Here is a 19,283-nt window from a genome sequence, read left to right as displayed (position 1 = left end):
CACACGCACACAGCACCCTGATGAATAACTCATTCAGTTCTGACCTTGGGGACTTTATCTGTTGTGAGAGAGGCAGGAAAAAGAGAGAAAATGTGTGTGTGCTCACCTAATCGCAGTAATCTGCCGCTGTGTTTTTTGTTGTGTGTGTGCCTTTTTGTGTGCACATGGGGAGGGGTGGTTGGGGTAATCGCTCTTTCTCTGTGGAAGCATGTTCGAGCCTGTTCAACATGCGGCACGGCAAAGCCCGCTCAAACGGCACACTGATGCTCAGCGCCACCCCAGAGGGCCTCCGCACACACACGCACGCACACACACATGCTCAACCTCATGCTTATTCAACGCACATAGACCGAAAGATGCACACACACAGATAGGGAGACAAAGACAGCCAAACATGCACAAACACTCCTGATCTGCGTTGCTGCTTCTGCCTCTCCCTCTGCACACACTAAAAAAAAAAAATCAACTCGAGCCTTAGAAAAAAAAAAGAGTCTTTTCTCTTTTGAGTGGATAAATATCAGGCGGTCTTCCTCCACAAAGACCATCTCAGTTCTCTCTCTCTCCTACATTCATCTCTCCCTCTATCTTGGTTTGCTTCCTGCAATTCAGTGAGATGGCTCCCTGTGGACTGCTGGGAACTGGTGGTGCTGAGGAGCTGATACATAAAGACGCCTTGTCTTAAAGCGGCGCAAACAGGCGAGAGCAGGTCTTACAAGACGCAGGTTCAGGACCCAGATGCCTCTGTGTGATAAAAGTATTATTTACTGGACCTGGGCTTCACTGAATTTAATCACAAGAAAAGAAGTTAAGATTCACTGACTACCACCGAAGATAATTCCTGTTTTTTCAATAAATAATGCAGGAAATATTCTCTTACTATAACAGCATGTAAAGGAGAAAAAGCTAAAGCAACTCACATCACAAATGCTTTCAAATAATCCCAAAACATAAACTGAAAAAATTATTAATAAGAGAATTTTGATTTTACAAAATATTGTTGTCTTTTTATGTCTTCTCTCAAATGACTATGTGAAAAAAGAGTCAAGATAAATCAAAATGAACATCATCATTAGTCACAGCCCTACTGTTAATGTGATCTATGAGCCAACTGCACGGCTGTAAAGCAAACGAAAAAACTTTTCCTGAGATAAAAGAAGTGTAGTGGCATTGTAAGTGCTGCACTGTCACAGAAGCCAGTAGCTATGGCTTGAGGTTTGTAAAAATGAGACGGTTAACAAGGCACTGAAGTAGTTTTCAGAAGAAATGCCGACAACACCCCGAGGGATTGTTTCACAAACTCATTAAAGCATTTAACCTCTTGAGTGTTTCTCATATTTACAGGCAGTGACATGGCTGAATGATTGCCTGCACACACACACACACACACACACACACACACACACACACACACACACACACACACACACACACACACACACACACACACCTGGATGTGGTGTGAAGTGTGGACTGACTCATGCAGCCACACAAACACACACTGACTGCATAATCGAGGGGGAGAGCATACCTCCTGGGCTTCGGGGAAAATGAAAGCAACAGACAAAGGTCCAGGCTTGGCTGTGTTGTAACTTGTTGTGTGGTGCAGAAAATTAAATTCCTTTCAATGACAGGGTGGGGGTGTTGCTTAGGTTTAAACACACCTTTGGCCAAACTGCCGAGACAAACATCTCAGCTGCTTCATTTATTTGACTAACTTTTGGTGAACTCTGATTCTTTCGATCTATATGTCTATGCTGTGTGTGATGTCCCCTAACAGATGAGCCCTTCTGCATAATGTTTACGAGACATGTGTTCACCTGTGTGTGTGCGCGTGTTGACAAACTTACCGCTCTCTCTGCTCTCTGGCGCCCCTCTTTGGTCGTCCAGCCGCAGGTCGCTTAGCAGATGCTCCAAGATCTTGAGCGGTGTCCCCGAAACCACCACGTACCTGTAAGACGAAGAGTTGCAACAGTCTTCCACACTAGAGAATGAGGCCCTTCCATCCCTCCATGCTCCCTCTTCCTCCTTTTTCTCCTCCACATCGTCGTCATCGATGTAGCGAAAATGGGGAACGTCAAATGTACAGATTTCTGAACCGCTACCGTCTTCATCATGGTTGCTGTCCTCATCATCTATGTCCTCCTCATCTTCATCATCTATGTCCTCCTCTGCCTCTGCAAGTGTAGCTAGCTCGGTGGTCATCTTCATATCCAAACGCTTGCGGAGGAGCAGCCCTCATCTAAAGCTCTGCACAGGAGTGCTCTCCTGTGGGGTAAACTGCCTTGCCTTCTGCCCCTGTCAGCTAAGAGCTCCAGAGATTAAAACCCTCTCCCTGACAGCTCCTACAGTAGCACACAGGGAACTGATTGCTTGTGAAGAAGCTCTACACACATAGACACACACATACACACACCCACTTAACCTGCCTGTCACTGACACTCCCTGCATTGTGCCTTAGGTCCTGGCACACACTGGCTTAAATACACACAAACACAGTCGTTGTACAAAAGGAACAAACTTTTAGGAAATGCACATGTACACGCGCGCACACACACAAACACACACACACACACACACACACACACACACACACACACACACACACACACACACACACACACACATACACACACACACACACACACACACACACACACACATAGATGATCCTAAACCCATACACTGATTTGCACAAGGCAGTGAACCAGTCTTGGTGTCATCTTTCTTTCTCTTTCAGCTGAAAACAAAAGACATTCTCTTCTTCCTGCTCTATGCCAGAAGCTTAAGCATACATTATCTTAGTCACCCATGCATGCACTCACACACTCACACAGCACAGCACTGTTGACAGCAATACTGATATTTTGCATGTACGTGCAATGGTGCGTGTTTGCAGCTTGAGATCCAAAAGTAAAAAGCTGAAGAAGAGAGGGAGGAGTACTATGATTATCTTTTTTGTTGCCACTGTTGGTTTGGATGGCTCTTATTATGTAGGAGGAGGGACTGACCTCTTGTCACAATCCTCCTCTCTGGACCCGCCCCCTGACGATGTGGGTGAGGGCCGGTCTGATGGCGACGTCACTGATGATGTCACTCTCTGCAACACCAATACGTCCCGGCCTCTCTCCTTCAGACAAACCCTCCCCACCGCCTCCTGAGGGAGAGAGGGGGAAAAAAGAGGGACATGTCACAAAGTGAGGCAAGGACAAAACTGTTGGAAGGCGATTTAAGGGAGAGAAATAAAATGAACAATGTATCTGCCTACATTATTGTGATACTAACTGTGTGTCTGGACTCACTGAAAACCCAGTCAGCCTTAATCTAAGCTTCACACAGTAAGAAAACAACATACCTATCTATGACATCTGCAAAAGATATGCTTGAGGTAAAGTTTAATAGATCAAAATGAAAAATGCTTTTATGTGAAGTGTTAATGTTAAAACCCAAATATCAGCCGATGCACCATTGTCAGAGTTTCTTTAAACTCTGCAGTATTGCTGGAAAAGAGATGACAGGCTGCTCTGTATAATACTGTACAATGTAGATCAAAAAGATGTCGGGTGCTCTTGGAAAACAGGGAGAAAAAACAGAGCACTTCAAACAGGGAGGCACTTCAGGCACGAACAAACGGGGAAGGATATACTGAAAACCCTTTATTGTCGTGGCTAATTCATAAAAAAGCCAACCCATTTTGACCACTGAAGGTGTTTGTCAGGGCTTCTTATTCACTTAAGATTAAAACATTTGTCCCACACAGACAAATGTAGCACACACACTTACTCACTAAGCCATATGCAGACTCTGTTAGCACCATCAAAGGGAAGTATTGCATTTCCTACCTTCAGAAGAAATTGTATTGTGCAATAAATAACAATGGGGACAAATAGGAATGTGGGCTGGGACTTGAAATGATCCCCAGCTCCAAAAATGAACAGCAACTTGATCTGTGTCTCTGCCACATACAGGCGCACACCTGCAGTGACAGAGCAATGGCGACAGAGCTCCAGACGGACAAAGGAGCACAATAAGAAACAGCCCGAGGAGAGGACAGAAAAAGGAGAGGAGAGAGGGAGATCAAAGGCAGGAGCAGGAGGAGAGATAAAGAAGCAACGTCTCTCCTCCAGCTGCTCGCTGCAGTCTCTGTCACAGCCAGAGGGATCAACCAGCAATCACAACTGACACAGAGAGCTCTCTGTGCGGGGCTGTGTGTGTTGCACAGTGCAACAGACACACACAGACATGTCGCACTGCACACATCGACATCTAGATGCCACAATTATATAAAAATCCAATTCCAAAAAAGTTGGGCCCATATAGTAATATCCTTTGAGCAACTGAGCCTTTCCAGGATGCCCCTTTCATACCAATCATGATCCTGTCACCTGTTACCAATGAACCTGTTTACCTGTGGAATGTTCCAAACAGGTGTTTTTGGAGCATTCCACAAGCCCTTTGAGGCCAATTTGTGATTTTGGACTGTATAAATACAACTTGACTTCACAACTCACGCTTCAGTTCCATTTTAACTGTCTACATTATGGCTAAATGATAATGATGATATAACGCTTGTATCCGCAACACAGAATGTTCTTATTCATGTCGACATTTTATAATGATTCATTGTAGGGGCGTTCAGGTAGTTCATCAGTTCAAAGAGAAAAAACACTCGCCCACCACTGCAGAGACTCTGGTTTGATTCCCGCGAGCGGAGGCTTCGTCTTGGCTGAACACTCCAAAAAACAAAACTGGAGGTGTTCAACGTGGCACAATGTCATGTTCATGACTCGATTTAGAGTGTCTTCAACATTGCTAAGACAACTGGAGCTTCTTTTAAGTAAGATATTATAGTCGACGCTAATTTTAAAACGGCTTTTATCATTAATTGGTTAGTCCTCATATCTATCCATCCTTAATGTGACTCATGAATTTCAGTCCAGTCCAGTAAGTCCACAAACACACCTGAATCCATCTGTGGAAAATGTGCATTTCAAAGAATCATTTCATTATGTAACATGCTGAAACTCAATGTCCTCAAGGATTAGAAAGACAGAGATACTTACAACTGATAAATAAGGCAGTGATGGCTGATGTAAAATGATCTGACACTGCATGCCATTAATTACAATTTGGGCAGGCACCCAGACCGCACCCAGCGGCCCAGATGTGAAGTCAAGATAACAAGCTTGGTGGCTAAGTGGTCTGAAGGGGACATGCCATGAGACCACATCATCCAGGGTTCAAATATGAACCAGGACGCTTCATCACAAGGCTGCCTCTTAATGTCTTCTGACCTTTCCTGTGTCTCTACACCCCCAGCTATCTAAACCCCCCGAAATACAGTGAAAAAACAGAGATTATGTAACCAATTATATGGTAACCACTATAAAAACAACAGAGAAGAAAATGTTGTGCAGTGTTCCTGATACAGTAGCTAACTGTTGATCTTTCCGATAACACAGACACTCACACTCTTTACACAGATGCCAAGAAAAATAACTCGGAGCCAAGAGTGGAGGAAGGCAGCATTACAACACACATGCACACGCACGCGCGCACTGACACACACACACACACACACACACACACACACACACACACACACACACACACACACACACACACACACACACACACACACACACACACTCGAGATCAAAAGGCTTCCAGAAAATGCACCAAAACAGCAGTAAAACTTGCAACACTTCCACTGTGCGTATGTAACTCTATGTGCACACACATGCATTCACACACACAAATCACCCCTAAAGAGTTAAGTGCAAACAGCCGCTCTGACAAACAACATCAATTTAGCCTGAGAAAGAATTCAAGCCATGAAAAGGAAAAATATACAAAGTGCGCACTTGAGTGCTGTGGAGAGGAGGGGTCACAAAGTTATGCAACACAGAAAGAGAGAGAACGAGAAAAGAAAAGAACGAGAAAGGCAACAGACCGGGAAGGAAAGTGAGAGACACGGAGGAGTGTGGGGAAAAGTGAGAAGTACGAAGAAAGAGCCAGACAGAAGCAGTGTGAATCAAGCTGCCGGTTTAGTTCAAACTTTTTTTTAATGTAAAGTGGCATTTACATCAGCAGGAAGAATTGAAATTCGCTTCTTTAGTCTGAGCCAAAAACAGCAATACGTCAGGCTTTGGTGGAAAGACAGACAAATACATGAAATTAGCAATTATGCAATACACACTGTAATGGTTTAAAACAGTTATGAAGGACAGAGCCTTTTAGGACACTTCCAGACTGATGTCTGACAAAGCTGGAGCAGCCATGCCAGACATGTAGGCCAGCAAACCTCCATAACTGAGTTCTCAGGACAGCTGGTCTCAGCTAACAGGTGCGTCAGTCCCTTTCCTTCCATTTCTTCCCATCCCTTCCTTCAATTCAACCATCTGTGCCTCCACCTCGCCTCCACCCTTCCCCTCTCGCGGTCTCATCTGTTCACTTCTGGAAAAGCTTTTTTCTGTTTCCCACATCACGCTTGAGCCAAGTCTCTCTCTGCCTCTATCTTTGAAAGGCCAGACTTTATGGTCTAGAGGTTTAAGATTTGGGAAGAGAAGATAAAGAAGAGGGGAGGAGGTGCACTCGCAGTGGCCCTCACGGGGTCATAAACTGCATACACACATATCTCTCACACACACACAGACGCATACAAATTGAAAGAGTTCAATGTCTGCACAGAACACAAGGAAAGAACGACGCGAAACTTCTTCGACTTCTTACAAAATCAGGACTCTTTTGCCTTCTCTCTGCCTCTCTCTGAGTCTGTCTGTCACCCCCCCCCCCCCCCTCGCTCTATCACACACACAGGCACACACACAATATGACAAATTGTGCAGAGGAAAGGTGGGCCTCATGGACAGCCTAAAGGAAGTACTCTGTGTTCCCTTCCCGTTCCTGTATGTGTGTGTGTGTGTGTGCACATGTGTGCGTGTGTGTGCACATGCGTATGCTGGGGTCTGTGCTGATAGTGACCAAGCCATATCTGTGTTGTGATAGCCCTGGGCCCGATTCCTGGAAATAATGGATAAGAATATGAAAACACAATGCTTTTAAGTCAGCAGCACACATACGTACAGATGCACAGACGCACACATAGTGGAACTGAAAGTAACACAAGCGTCCCGAATAGCCTGCCTGTGCCTCACCTACGCTGCGACCTTGCATTATCCCTCATGCAGGTTGACCTCTGGTAAACTCTGATGGCGGAATCAAATGTGGAAGAGTGCAAATGCAAGTCTGAAGCGACAAGAAGGCAAAGATGCACCCAATACACAGTACTGACACATGAGTTATATCACTATGGAAACAGCCCACACCGGTTTGTCAGAGCTTGTCTGTCATGGAAAAAAAAAGAAACTGGAAAAAAAAAAAATCACCATGACAACCCAGTAAAAGAAAAGTGGTCTTTGTGGTGAATGGAGCTGTTTGCTTGGTTTTGGTTTCTGCCACATCTTGCAGCCTGAGCTGGGCAGTGAGTTGGCTGAAAGTGATAATCAGACCTGTTACTCATCTCTTGATATGTGCGGCGCGTCATCCATGTAATCAACACGTGCTCCCTATGTACTTTAAGAAGACTAAGAGCCTCTTATCAAGGCCCGAAACCTGCAAGAATCGTTTGAGGGGTACTTGGTGAAACATGACTCATGATTTTCCAATCATAACATGACACTGAAAAGAACTGATGTGTCATGTAAAAAAACTAAACATGGGATATATACAAGTTCCCCTTTCATAGACCAACATATAGTCTATATGGACAATATTCAGTCATAAATACCGAGGAAAATATAGTTTTATCTCACTTTAAAGAAGTCATATTAGACTACCTCAGGACATCTCCCACAGTCCAGTTCCTCTTTAAGTATATGTTCCTTCAATTATTTATCCCAGTGTTCCCCCATTACCTTCAAGGAAAATTATTTCTGATGTGAATCTTTTGGACAAGCCTCAGCTGAATCAGGATGATATACAGGTACATCTGCCTCTAACTCCCCTCCTCGTCCTCCTCGTGGTTAAATAAGGATACCTCTAATAAGATCAGGTCACCTGAGATCTTAAATGTCACTGTTTCACATATCTTTCGCACTTCTGTTCTAGTATAAGGTGCAAATATAATCATGTCCTTTTAAAGAGAAAAGTCTTAAACAGAATTTTTGACAAGTCCTGCATGAGCTTTTATATATATGAAACTTGATGTCAGATCTTACTTTGCCTGAAAAATTCCACTTTCTGATGTTTACTTTTACCGTGTGTGCAGACTGAAGGATCTTAAGTTCAGACTGAATTTCATCATTAACCTCTTCACACAAATTCATCAACACTGTTCCTAATGATTCCCAAAAAGTAGAAAACAATGTTTCCTACTGTTTCCAATCATTTTTTGTTTCTATATTCAAGCCAAAGACAAGATTCATTTCTTGTAATTTCATGTACATCTGCCTGCAATTGAGCAGAAAACATATGTTTGGAGACGTCATGATCTGGAATAGTATCTTAAGCTCTGTGTCAGAAAAATGCTCAGCTCTGAGTGTCTCTGTACAAATAATTTCCTGGAGATAAAGAAGAACATGAAATAAGAAACTTCAGATATTTACTCACGAACCATAATAATTTTAGCAGTAAAGAATAATGTAGGTTCACTGACTATCACAGGGCTTAGAAACCTTAATTAAAATAAAATTCCTGCTTTAAAGACAAGAAGATTTAGAAGATTGAAAGGTTTATCCTTGTGTAACCTAGATCAGTTTGAGAGGACTTGAACCTGTACCTCACGAGTCAACCTAAGAGTGGGTTCAGTGTGCAGTGTAGTGGAACCATCTCTCTATATTCCTGCTTTAACAACACAACACAAATATTTCCCTGTAGCTTCATACAGAAGCAATGCTGCTATAAAGCACAATATGTTCCATTTGTATATGAGGGATGAAAGTGAAATCATACGCGCTCCCCACGGCCGGGCTTCGGTCAAACTCACCGAGCTGATGAGATATGTGGTTCATTTCTCAAACACACGCACTGTGATGCAGGGTGAAATCAGACTGCATTCGCTTCGTTTCCTGCCCTCAGGTGTGCTCTAGAGCGGGATTATACAGTACAACGCTTCACTAACACCCCACTCATTACACGCACACACTGACTCAGCCTGCCACAGCACCACGAGTGCATGAAGACACACACACACACACACACACACACACACACACACAAGCTCCCACACATGATTATAAGCTTTAGGCAGCAAACTCACACACACTCAAATGAACGCAGACAGACACACACACGCACAATCACAGAGAGAGAGAGTACTTGACAGACTGTGAAAAGAGTGTGAGATCACATTGCTTAAGCCATTATTAACACTCACATTAGACGAGCAAGAGAGCTGGTGGTTGCTTAATCTAAAGTGATCTGAATGAGTGAGCGAGTGTGTGTGTGCATGTGCATGTGCATGGCAGTGCACAGATATGTCTTCATGTGCTCAGATGACGCACAAAAGTGAGCAGATACGCTGCTAATGTGCGTATATGTGTGTCTGTTCTTTAGATTGACAGCAACACATATCAGGATGGTCCTGATGAGGATTTACTCGCATGATCCCTCACCTGAATCCATGAGCAACTCAGACCTGAGGTGTGTGTGCGCTTAAAAGTGACGACAATAATGACAGCAATTACCACATGATGACGTCCATTACTCTCCGCTCACACTAACCATATAGCCGCAACTCGCTCTGCAGATTACATGGTGAAACACCAACGGGTTCGCAGGACGACATCATCAGTCCTACCAGATTCACTGCATGATAGCAATGACTTTTGAAATTATAAATGTCATTATCACGCTCTCTACTCACTGCTTGGTTCCTGTCGGGCAGGCGGTAGTTATGGTTCTGCAGCAGCCGGCAGCCGTCCTTGGCCAGCCGCTGGACGGCCTCCAGCCCCAGCCGGCTGGTCAGCTCCTCGCGGCCGCACGTCCCCATTCCTCCACCGCCGACGCCACTGCCACCACCGCCGCCCCGCAGTGCACACACCCCGCCCAGCTGCAACACAGGAGGCATGAACACATATCTCAACCCACAGTCCCAGGACATGGTGGAAACTTTCAAAAAGTGTTTGTGGGACGGAGGTCAAGAAAGTTCAGTGTTTTGGTCCAAGGGAGAATGGAAGCAGTTTGGGCATAATCCAGGAGCATGCAATGACAAGTTTTCAGCTGCCCCGTTTGTGTCCATGTGAAGAGAATCAGATGAAATGTAATCCTGCGCCTCTCTTGTCTCTTATTCTTTCTATCTATTACAGTCTGTAATGCCCTTTATCTGTTGCACTCCTGTCTCAGTCTCAGTCTCACTGCTCTGTGTCAGAGGATCTGGCGGAGAAAGAGTGAGTGTGTGTGATTACTAGTATAAGTGGGCGGGAGTGTGTCTGCGTGGGAAGAGTGAGTGCTGGTGTGTGTGTGTGTGTATGTCTCCTCCCCTCTATAGATGAGGAGTTGTGTGAAATGAGTAAACCGTCCTGGTAGCTCAAGTGAAGTACAAAGAAAGTATGTAAATAAGAATATCTGACAGTGTGGTCTTAAAAAGGGACAGAAAGAAATTCAGATCAAGAAACGAAACAGAAAGAGATAGAATAGACTTCATTAAGAGAGCTGCAGGATACCAGAGAAACTGTCGATTGCGTGTGTGTGTGTGTGTGTGCATGTATGTGTGTGTGCTCCCTAGGGTGCTGCTAGTATGATGGTTATCACCAGTGGTGGGCAGCCTGGTCTGTTTATTTTCCTTGGAAGAAGGCAAGAGGGGTATTTAATTTGGCTCAGAGCTGGTTAACCCTTCCTGTGAGCGCCACTATCCCACAGTGCCATGCTCAAGCAGAGGGTGACTCACACACACACACACACACACACACACACACACACACACACACACACACACACACACATACTATGGCATACTCCCACACTTCATTTTGTTTACGAGGAAAACTCCCTCAACTCTTATCTGGTGGACTAGCCCCATGTACACGCACACACACGCACACAGACATTATATCAGAGCCACAGCCCTCTGTCCCTTGCTGCTTCCTGTTAACCTGTTTTCAACTTCCTGTTCCAGACACAGAACATACCGAGATCAACTTGTCTCTGTGTGTGTTTGTATTGTAAGACCCTCTCCGTTTATCTCCCTTTCTCCTGTTTCTCTCTCATAAATCGAGAGCGATGGGACCTGGTGGCAAGGATATCATTTGTAAAGGTATGTGTTTATATCTATTGGCACTTGAGGAATGAAGGGTCACTCTAACTCATTATAACAACAGTAATTATAATAATAATTGTGTAATACTGGATATTATGAAATTGTGATACTTTGAGACTGTTATTGTACTGTGAAAATCTCACCCCGTTGAAAACCCTACAAGTGACATGAAATCAGTTTTAATTATGCATTCAATTTGTTACTGACTTGTCTTAACACATACAGCACAGCTAGCATTTGTAGTTAATGAGAGTGAGAGAGAGGGAGTGGAAAAAAGAGAGGGAAGCTAGTTAGACCTCCCTTCTGTCCCCTCCTGCTGTATGTGACGGCAAACACTGTTTTAATGCAGCTGAACAATGAAGTTGCTTAAATTTTTTAAAGTTTCTGGTGTCAGACAACAGGCCCAGTATGAAATTTGGAATTTGGCTCATAAATAGCCAACTAAGTTAACAAGCACTTTCTGCCAAGCTGCTAAACTGCAGACAAAATCTTTATTCTGCAATCAGGACATCGACTATATCAACATCATATACAGTCGCAAAGTATCTGTTACCACATCCCAGCAAAAATGCTTTTAATATACTTGGAAAACACTAAACAAATGTAAGGAAAATAATATTAAACTATACATTAAAAGCAGCTGAAGAGCAGACAGTCTGCTTCTGAAGTGTTTCCACTGGACACTGAATCCACAGCAGCATTCTGAGCTGTGGAGAATGTAATCCAGCTTGATCCAATGGTAATCAGGCATGAGGGATCTCAAAACGAAAACACTTTTAAGCTTATTTTTCTTTTAGTTAATCATCCAAACAACATAATATGGTAGAGGAAAATGACTCTTCAGTTGCACTCCAGAATCATAGACGTATGCAACCTGCGACGAGGCGGTCACAAAAGCATCTCTCCATATTAAACACGAGAAGCGTGGATAGCACTGTATGTGTAATTGTGTTTAAAAGTTGATTTTTTGTCCTGTTCTTCTCCTCTCCTCTCATCTCTGGTGTAATCAGAGAATGAATAATTGATGGAGAAAAAGAGGTTTCCACTGTGCAGAGATGGGACCAGAGAGCAAACAGGCCTCCCACTGCACTCTCTGCTGACCCCATTTTCTACATTCAGCTACCTTATAGAGGTGCACACATGTACACGCATGCACACAACTTACACTCAGTGACCTTTAAAAGCCAGCGAGGCCGTCAGAATAAGCCAGTTATGATATATTATTATGGGTGTCCCAGGCCGATCTGTGTCGGAGATGATCAAGTTAGGTTTTAATTGGCCGCTATTGGTCGTATTCAGCCTGGTCCATTTCCAGTCCTTTGCTATAGAAACCTGTTTACAACAGCTGTCAAAAAGCTTTACTGTGCCCTATAAAAGCACACAAAACTCTAAACGTGCCATGCAGCTGCAACAACCAAGCAAACTGTGGAGCAGCATGAACAAATAAAAAGCATCCAGCTTTTGCACATAATGATATTCAGGGCAAGGACAGCATGTGTTTTGCCTGCACAGGTTGAAACAGCAGCCGCTTTGCATGTATTTCAGCAACATTTCATCGACTTACCACACCTCTGAGAAAGCTGCAGCTAGTTAAAAAACTGCATTTGACCTTTTTCTTTTTTGTTTATGCTGCGTATGAGGAGAGGCTGTCCAAATCTTCATGCCTTATCAATCCCAGGCTGAAACCACTAATATTATACCAAACTAGAAGTTTAATTTAATAGTTTTATTTTCTCAAAGCAGAGATTTCAGAAGTATCTGTATGCCAAATTGGATTGGCTTTACTAAATTTATTGTAAGCCTACCTTAATGTGAGTGTGCACTGTCCAAACTACCCAGGAAAAATAAATATTGTGCTGCATTCTATTGGCAAAATAATGTAAAATGACAGAGACATTGCTATTGTTCAGCTTCAATAGAAGCATATGTTTGTGTGTATTACCGGGCTGCTCTCCTCACTGGGTGTGCGAGGCTCCTGTTGGCTCGTCTCGGTCGTCTCAGAGTCCTGCTCTGATACTGCAACCAACCACAAAAGGGGTGAAGTTATTAATGACAGTTCTTCACACGTATTGCATAACATTATCTTTGTCACTCCGTAACACAGTTGGAAAAAACACACACCAGAAGAACTTCTCTACTTACAAGCTTTGCGAGTCTTTCGGGCAAGAGCAGCCGCCAGCTCACTTTGTACCTGTAGCAGAAAAGGTGTCAAAAACAAGACAAGGCACAAAAATACAAGTTTGGGTATTGTTTATCTCATACTGTCTTTACCAGTCTACAGAAACACATGCATACACTGACCGTAGAAGTGAGCCTCTCAAGAGCTTTCATCTGGAGAATCTCACTGCAGATGTCCCTGTTGCCTTCAGAGTCCTCCTCTGACCTGGAATGGACACACACACACACACACACACACACACACACACACACACACACACACACACACACACACACACACACAGTACAGAGCTTTACTTACACCTGACAAGTGCGTTATATTCTGATCAAACACTGTCCAGAGTAAAAGGTTTCCTGCAGCTTTGGTGCTCTACACTGCCCCCTGGCAAACCTAGACAAGAACTGCAGCCTGCAAACACGTCAACTTCTCTCTCTGGACGCTCTTACTTGTGGACCTGAATGTTTTTTCTATATCAAGTCTCATCTAAAAATTGGATGGAAGTCACCTTATTTTCACCCTTTGTATGAAAAACATTAACATTAGACTGGCTTCCCAGTGGTCGCTCACTGGTTTCTCAGAAACCAAACCAGCAGGAAATATAGATGACACCTGATTATTGTTGCTCGATCCTTTAGTAAAACATCTTTGAAGTGGAAACAGACAATTTTTTAAGTCCCCCCGCCTAGCATTTCCAGGTGATACCATTGTTGGCGCCGCTCTCACAACCGGATCGCTTTCCATTTTCCTTGGAGCCAAACTACACAGGACACACGACACTTGTTTCCAGATTTCCATGCGGACACAATCACCACTTCAGAAATAAGATAGAAGAAAGAAGTACGTCCATTGTAGAGGTGAAATGAAATTGTCATCACTTCATTTGGAGCAATAACATAGTTTGAGCTTTGCTTTGCACAAATAAGTACCTACAGCAGGGGTTGACATCAGGGTGGAAGAGAACATGTAGAGAAAAAGAGTTCTCTCATTCATTTAGTCTATGATGGAGACGTGAAAGCAGACAGAAAGTTTGGGACGAAACTATGATAACATATTTTATGTCTGTTAATTTTCATATGAACAAGCCGATCGATGAGGCAGCCTGAACAATCAATCTACAAACTATGGTTGACGTACTTCCATTGGGCTGTAAATCAAGTCTCCATTTTGCCCGGTGGCACACAGAATTGCACCGTGAAAGCGAGACTTAAAGGAAACCCATCTAGACCCAGATGGAGTCACAATTCTATAGCCATTCTGCTGTTTAAGCAACATTTATTTCATAATGATAAATTTGTGTTTTGGCAGTTTTAATGTAATGAAATGTACTTAGAGCTGAAACAATTATTCAACTAACCAATCGTGTATCAAGTCGCCAGTGTTTTTCTCCAAATTCACATTGTAAAATTGAGTGTAAAATTGAAATTTAAAAACATCACTTTCAGGAAACTGGGGTGGCCTTTGTCACTATTTTCTGACATTTTATAGACTGAACAACTAATTGAAAACACAACGAGCAGAGCCAACGTGGCAGCCCTACACATGATAGTCACACAGCAGATGAGTGTTTGCTGTGTGCTGAGTTCTATCTGCCTGTTTTATTTTCCCTCCCATCTGCCTTTAGAGTTCTTCCCTGCACGTCTTTGTATTGAGCGTCTCTCTCTGCACCCCCCATCGCTCTTTCATGTGGTTTCATTTTAAATAGCTCCCAGACACACCCTTCGATTGATGTTAGTGAGGCCGCGTGTGTGTGCGGCAATGCGGCGGCCGCGTGTACATGTGTTCAGACTGTATATAGACGTACGACTCCTGGTGAGGATTTTTTTCAGGCCTGAGTGCGTCTGTGAATACATTTGTATATAACTTCATTTGTATGTGTGTGTGTGTGTTTGCTGTATAAACAGGTGGTTGTTTTGGGGTAAACTCTGCATTATTCCCACAGCAATAATACAAGGTTGTAGAGTTTGTCTTCAACAGCGGCAGACTGCACCCGAGGGCCCCTCGTCTAATATGTTCTCTTACAAAACCACTGTTTGGATTGGTCTCCCACACAGTGCCTCACCCCCGCACAAGCCTCACACACTCTCTCAAGCATGCACATACACACACACACAAACCGATTTGCATACAATTTGGATTTTATCAGCAGATCCCAGTGGCACTAGTAATAGTTGTGAAGAAAAGAGGATGAGGCCCTGTGTCAACGTGTGACTGTGTGTGTGCGTGCGTGCGTGCGTGTGTACACTGTAATCTGATAAGGGAATGACAGATGCAGAGGCGGGAGAGATGGTGATAACGTAGCCCTCAGCCTGACACTTCAGCTATCGACTCTGACACAGACAGAGGGAGACAGAGACAGGTAGACCGGCAGATGCCTTGAAGGAGTGTGAAAATACAATATTTTTACAGCCGCAATAAAGGCAGATCGGTGGTTGTGCTTTCCTTTCAGGATTTATGCTCAAAATGGCCTCCTCTGAAATAAGATTACACACGCTCAAACTTCTGACCGAGCTTGATGATCAAGGGCAAATGATGAAGTAGTCGCTTAATTTCAGCTTTTGTTGTCCATTAGTGGATGATGAGATGTAAAAGTCTACTCTAAGTCATCATTCTGAATCTATTCTCTTAAGGGTCATTAAGCTTTTGTAGCCGGCATTCATTTGGCAATTTGGTGACTCATCATGGGCCTGAACGTACCAGAGCTGGAATAGAGGCACGGTGGGGGGTGTGTCACCAATCATTAAGCAGCACAGAGCGGTATTGATAGAGGATTAACACGGTCGGCGCTTGCAACACCTTCCTATTCTTACCATGTCAAAAAACGCATGCCGCAAGGTGCAGTCACGTTCTGTGATGTGATTTATCAGAACATCCTAATCAAAGCTTTACCAAGTCTTTGTGAGCAATATGTCAACCTATTTTTATACAGATTCCTTAATCTGCCTACTGCATATGCACATGTGGTTGTGAACAACCAGCTAGCGCAGCATTTAAAGCTTGTGCCACAATGCAGATTTGCTGAGGAGCAGAATGTAATCTGTGCGAAAACCAGTCACTGTTTGGTTGCCCTGCTCTCTAGTCAAAATGTTCCTTCAGCATTCTGCTGAGTCTGTTTGGCTTTTTGCCCCTTTTGGAGAAAGAGCTCCATGCGAAGCGAGTAAGTGTGTTTTCTCCTCCCGAGCTCAGGTGGCATATTTTAGCTCATGGCAATTCTGCACCTCCTGCAAACCGATATGCAGAGAACACTGTATTTCAAGGGCAAGAAAACTGTTTATTGTTGTTAAACTGTTAATTTAACTGTTATTGATGAGCCCCACCTCCTATACACCAAACAGTAAAGCATGTATACAAGTAATGCACTGTATATGAAATTCAGTATGATGTGGGAACAAGGAGAGGGTTTGGGAGAGTATACAAATTTGTGCATTGAACCAATGTAAAATGAAACTGTCTCACTGTAAACCATTAATAATTATATGATCATTTCACCTTGTCTTATATAGGCAGTGGACATATTGTGTCATCAACTACATGCCATTAGCTCTTGTTGTGTATTGCATAATATTACTCTCTAAAAATATCTAACCTTCTGTTTAAGCCATTGTTTGTATACCAGGGAACAGAATAATCTCATATAGTGTTTGTCCTTCATGTTTGGTGTCTATATGGAAGTTGCATGCAGTTGATACACGGTAGAGGACTGAAAGCAGTGCATGCAGTTAAGTTTACTCGTTGGGGTGGCGTTCACATCTAAACATGAACTTCTTCATGATCAGATCACACTCTGACAAAGCTGAAGCCGGTGCAGACACAACTTTAAATGTACAAATGCAGTGACCTCTGTTGCAGGGGAAGTGTGCAGGACATCTTCTCATAGTTAAATTTTAATGTCTTCTCCTTACAGGGCTCGACTAAAAAGCACTATGTATGCAGGTTTTGCCCTCCCTGCAACGTGAGGCAAAGTGGAAGACAGAATGAAACAGAGAGACTTTCCTGCCAATGAAGATCATTAAATTGAAACTGAAGTAGATTTATAAGTAGGTGGAGCAACAAAAGAAAGAAGAGACATCACTTTGGATACCGTATATATTTGAGTATGTATTTTTAGTCAAAATAACAACAATAGTAGATTTTTACGTTTGATTCCAGGCGTTATGATGCATGAACCTGAAGTTTGAAACCTACTTGACATAAGATCCTTCTGAAATTTATCCCACAAAACAACTTTTTTTTTTTTCTGGCGAGCATTGCAGTAAGCAATGAACAATAAACTAATCAACTCTAATGACCACAATGTGCCTGCCTGGCAGCAAATATTACTGTTCAGACACAGCAATTGCAGGAGGCACGCTGGCAGTGTTGACACAAACTGATAAATGACACACACTAAGAAACATCTTCTACACATGATGCAGAACCCATTTAATTAGTAGCCTGTTGTTCTTAGGTTTCACTAAAGTAGAAATCACTAGGAGGAGGCATAACAGTCAGCTAATGTTGCCTCATCAAGTTATCAGTATCAATTTAATGCTTGCCTCATTAGATTAAACTACAGCGAGAGATACAGAGCCATGATTCATGAGGAGCGTCAGCATCAGCTACACCTGACTGCATTTACAATCTTGCCACAGCACCTTCAAAAATGGTGTATTTCTCCAATTAGAAATTTCTTAACAACAACACAGGCTGATGCAAGCAAGAGAAAAGGCATGCAGCTTTGCTTTTGATGCATGCGCTGGCACTGGCCCAATATAAGATGACCTTCCCCATCTGCAACGCCTGTTATTAAATGAAGACTTTTTGAAGATAAGATGCCCGATAACTAGAACAGATTCAGCACATTTGGCATGTTCTAGAAATTATATCTATTTTATTTGAAATACTGCATTTTATTAACCTTCTGCTCATTCCATCTTCTTGCAATATTAACATGAAGAATTAAGAATCATTAACTAACGATCAACCAAAGCATCGTCGAGTCTTCTGGATGCCGGCGGAGCAGCCAGCGGAGTTACATCAGGTGTTTTCCCTCACAGCGACAGTACAGCTATTCTGCTTTACACCCAGACAGAGAGACAAAGGTGGAGGGAGCGTGTGAGACCGAGAGAGACAGAGAGGACGCCTGCAGAGAAATGATGCGACAGTCAAAGCGAGACGCAGACGGCGGCAGGGTCAAAGGGACGCTCACAGTGAGAATGTTGAATATATAATGACATCTATGTCAAATCTGCACAGGTGAAATAAACATGATAAAATGGCCTCCCTCTCACAGCCATTACTCTACACCCTGCCAACCTATGGAAACCATAGACTGCGTGGAGACACTGTGGTGCAGTGCCTCTAAGTATGACTGTCATCCGCTATAATGTATATAAAGTAAGTGAAGGAGAACATAGCAGTACGTACAGTACGATACAAGAGATTTATATGACATTCAATTCCCCTTGCTGTCGTGCGCTCTCCCTGGCGTCTGCAAAAGCCCTTAGAAGCTGACACGCAGATGAAAGTGTTGACGTGTGCTCTTGTTCCCTCGCTCTTCATATATATCCTATTTTTTGTGTTACCCACACCCGAACCGTCTCATTCTCTCTCTTTCTCTGAGTGACAGATTGAGTTCAGTAGCAGCCTCAGCAGGAATCCCACACACAGGAGCAGCAAAGCAGGGAACTCTGGCTGACACCACTCTGCACGTGCGTGCGTGTGTGTGTGTGTGTGTGTGTGTGTGTGTGTGTGTGTGTGTGTGTGTGTGTATGTGTGTGTGTGTGTGTGTGTGTGTGTGTGTGTGTGTGTGTGTGTGTGTGTGTGTGTGTGTGTCCCAGCCCATCTTGTGTATATGCGCGATCGCATCGTGTC

General features: G+C 43.5%; 1 protein-coding gene across 1 annotated transcript in view; it reads right to left on the bottom strand.

The window, feature by feature from the left end:
- rapgef5a (Rap guanine nucleotide exchange factor (GEF) 5a) overlaps positions 1-19,283 on the bottom strand; it is a 45,576-nt gene that overhangs the window by 12,657 nt on the left and 13,636 nt on the right. The window contains exons 6-11 of the mRNA XM_070984238.1: positions 13,556-13,637; positions 13,397-13,445; positions 13,197-13,270; positions 9,863-10,048; positions 3,009-3,154; positions 1,848-1,948 (exon numbers count right to left, since the gene is read on the bottom strand). Of these exons, the coding sequence (XP_070840339.1) occupies positions 1,848-1,948; positions 3,009-3,154; positions 9,863-10,048; positions 13,197-13,270; positions 13,397-13,445; positions 13,556-13,637 (638 nt within the window). The remainder of the gene's footprint in view (positions 1-1,847; positions 1,949-3,008; positions 3,155-9,862; positions 10,049-13,196; positions 13,271-13,396; positions 13,446-13,555; positions 13,638-19,283) is intronic.

The sequence above is a fragment of the Chaetodon trifascialis genome, chromosome 17 (assembly GCF_039877785.1).
Source record: "Chaetodon trifascialis isolate fChaTrf1 chromosome 17, fChaTrf1.hap1, whole genome shotgun sequence".
Lineage (NCBI taxonomy): Eukaryota > Metazoa > Chordata > Actinopteri > Chaetodontiformes > Chaetodontidae > Chaetodon > Chaetodon trifascialis.
The sequence above is the reverse complement of the archived record's forward strand: the minus strand, read 5'-3'. Positions and strand labels throughout refer to the sequence as shown.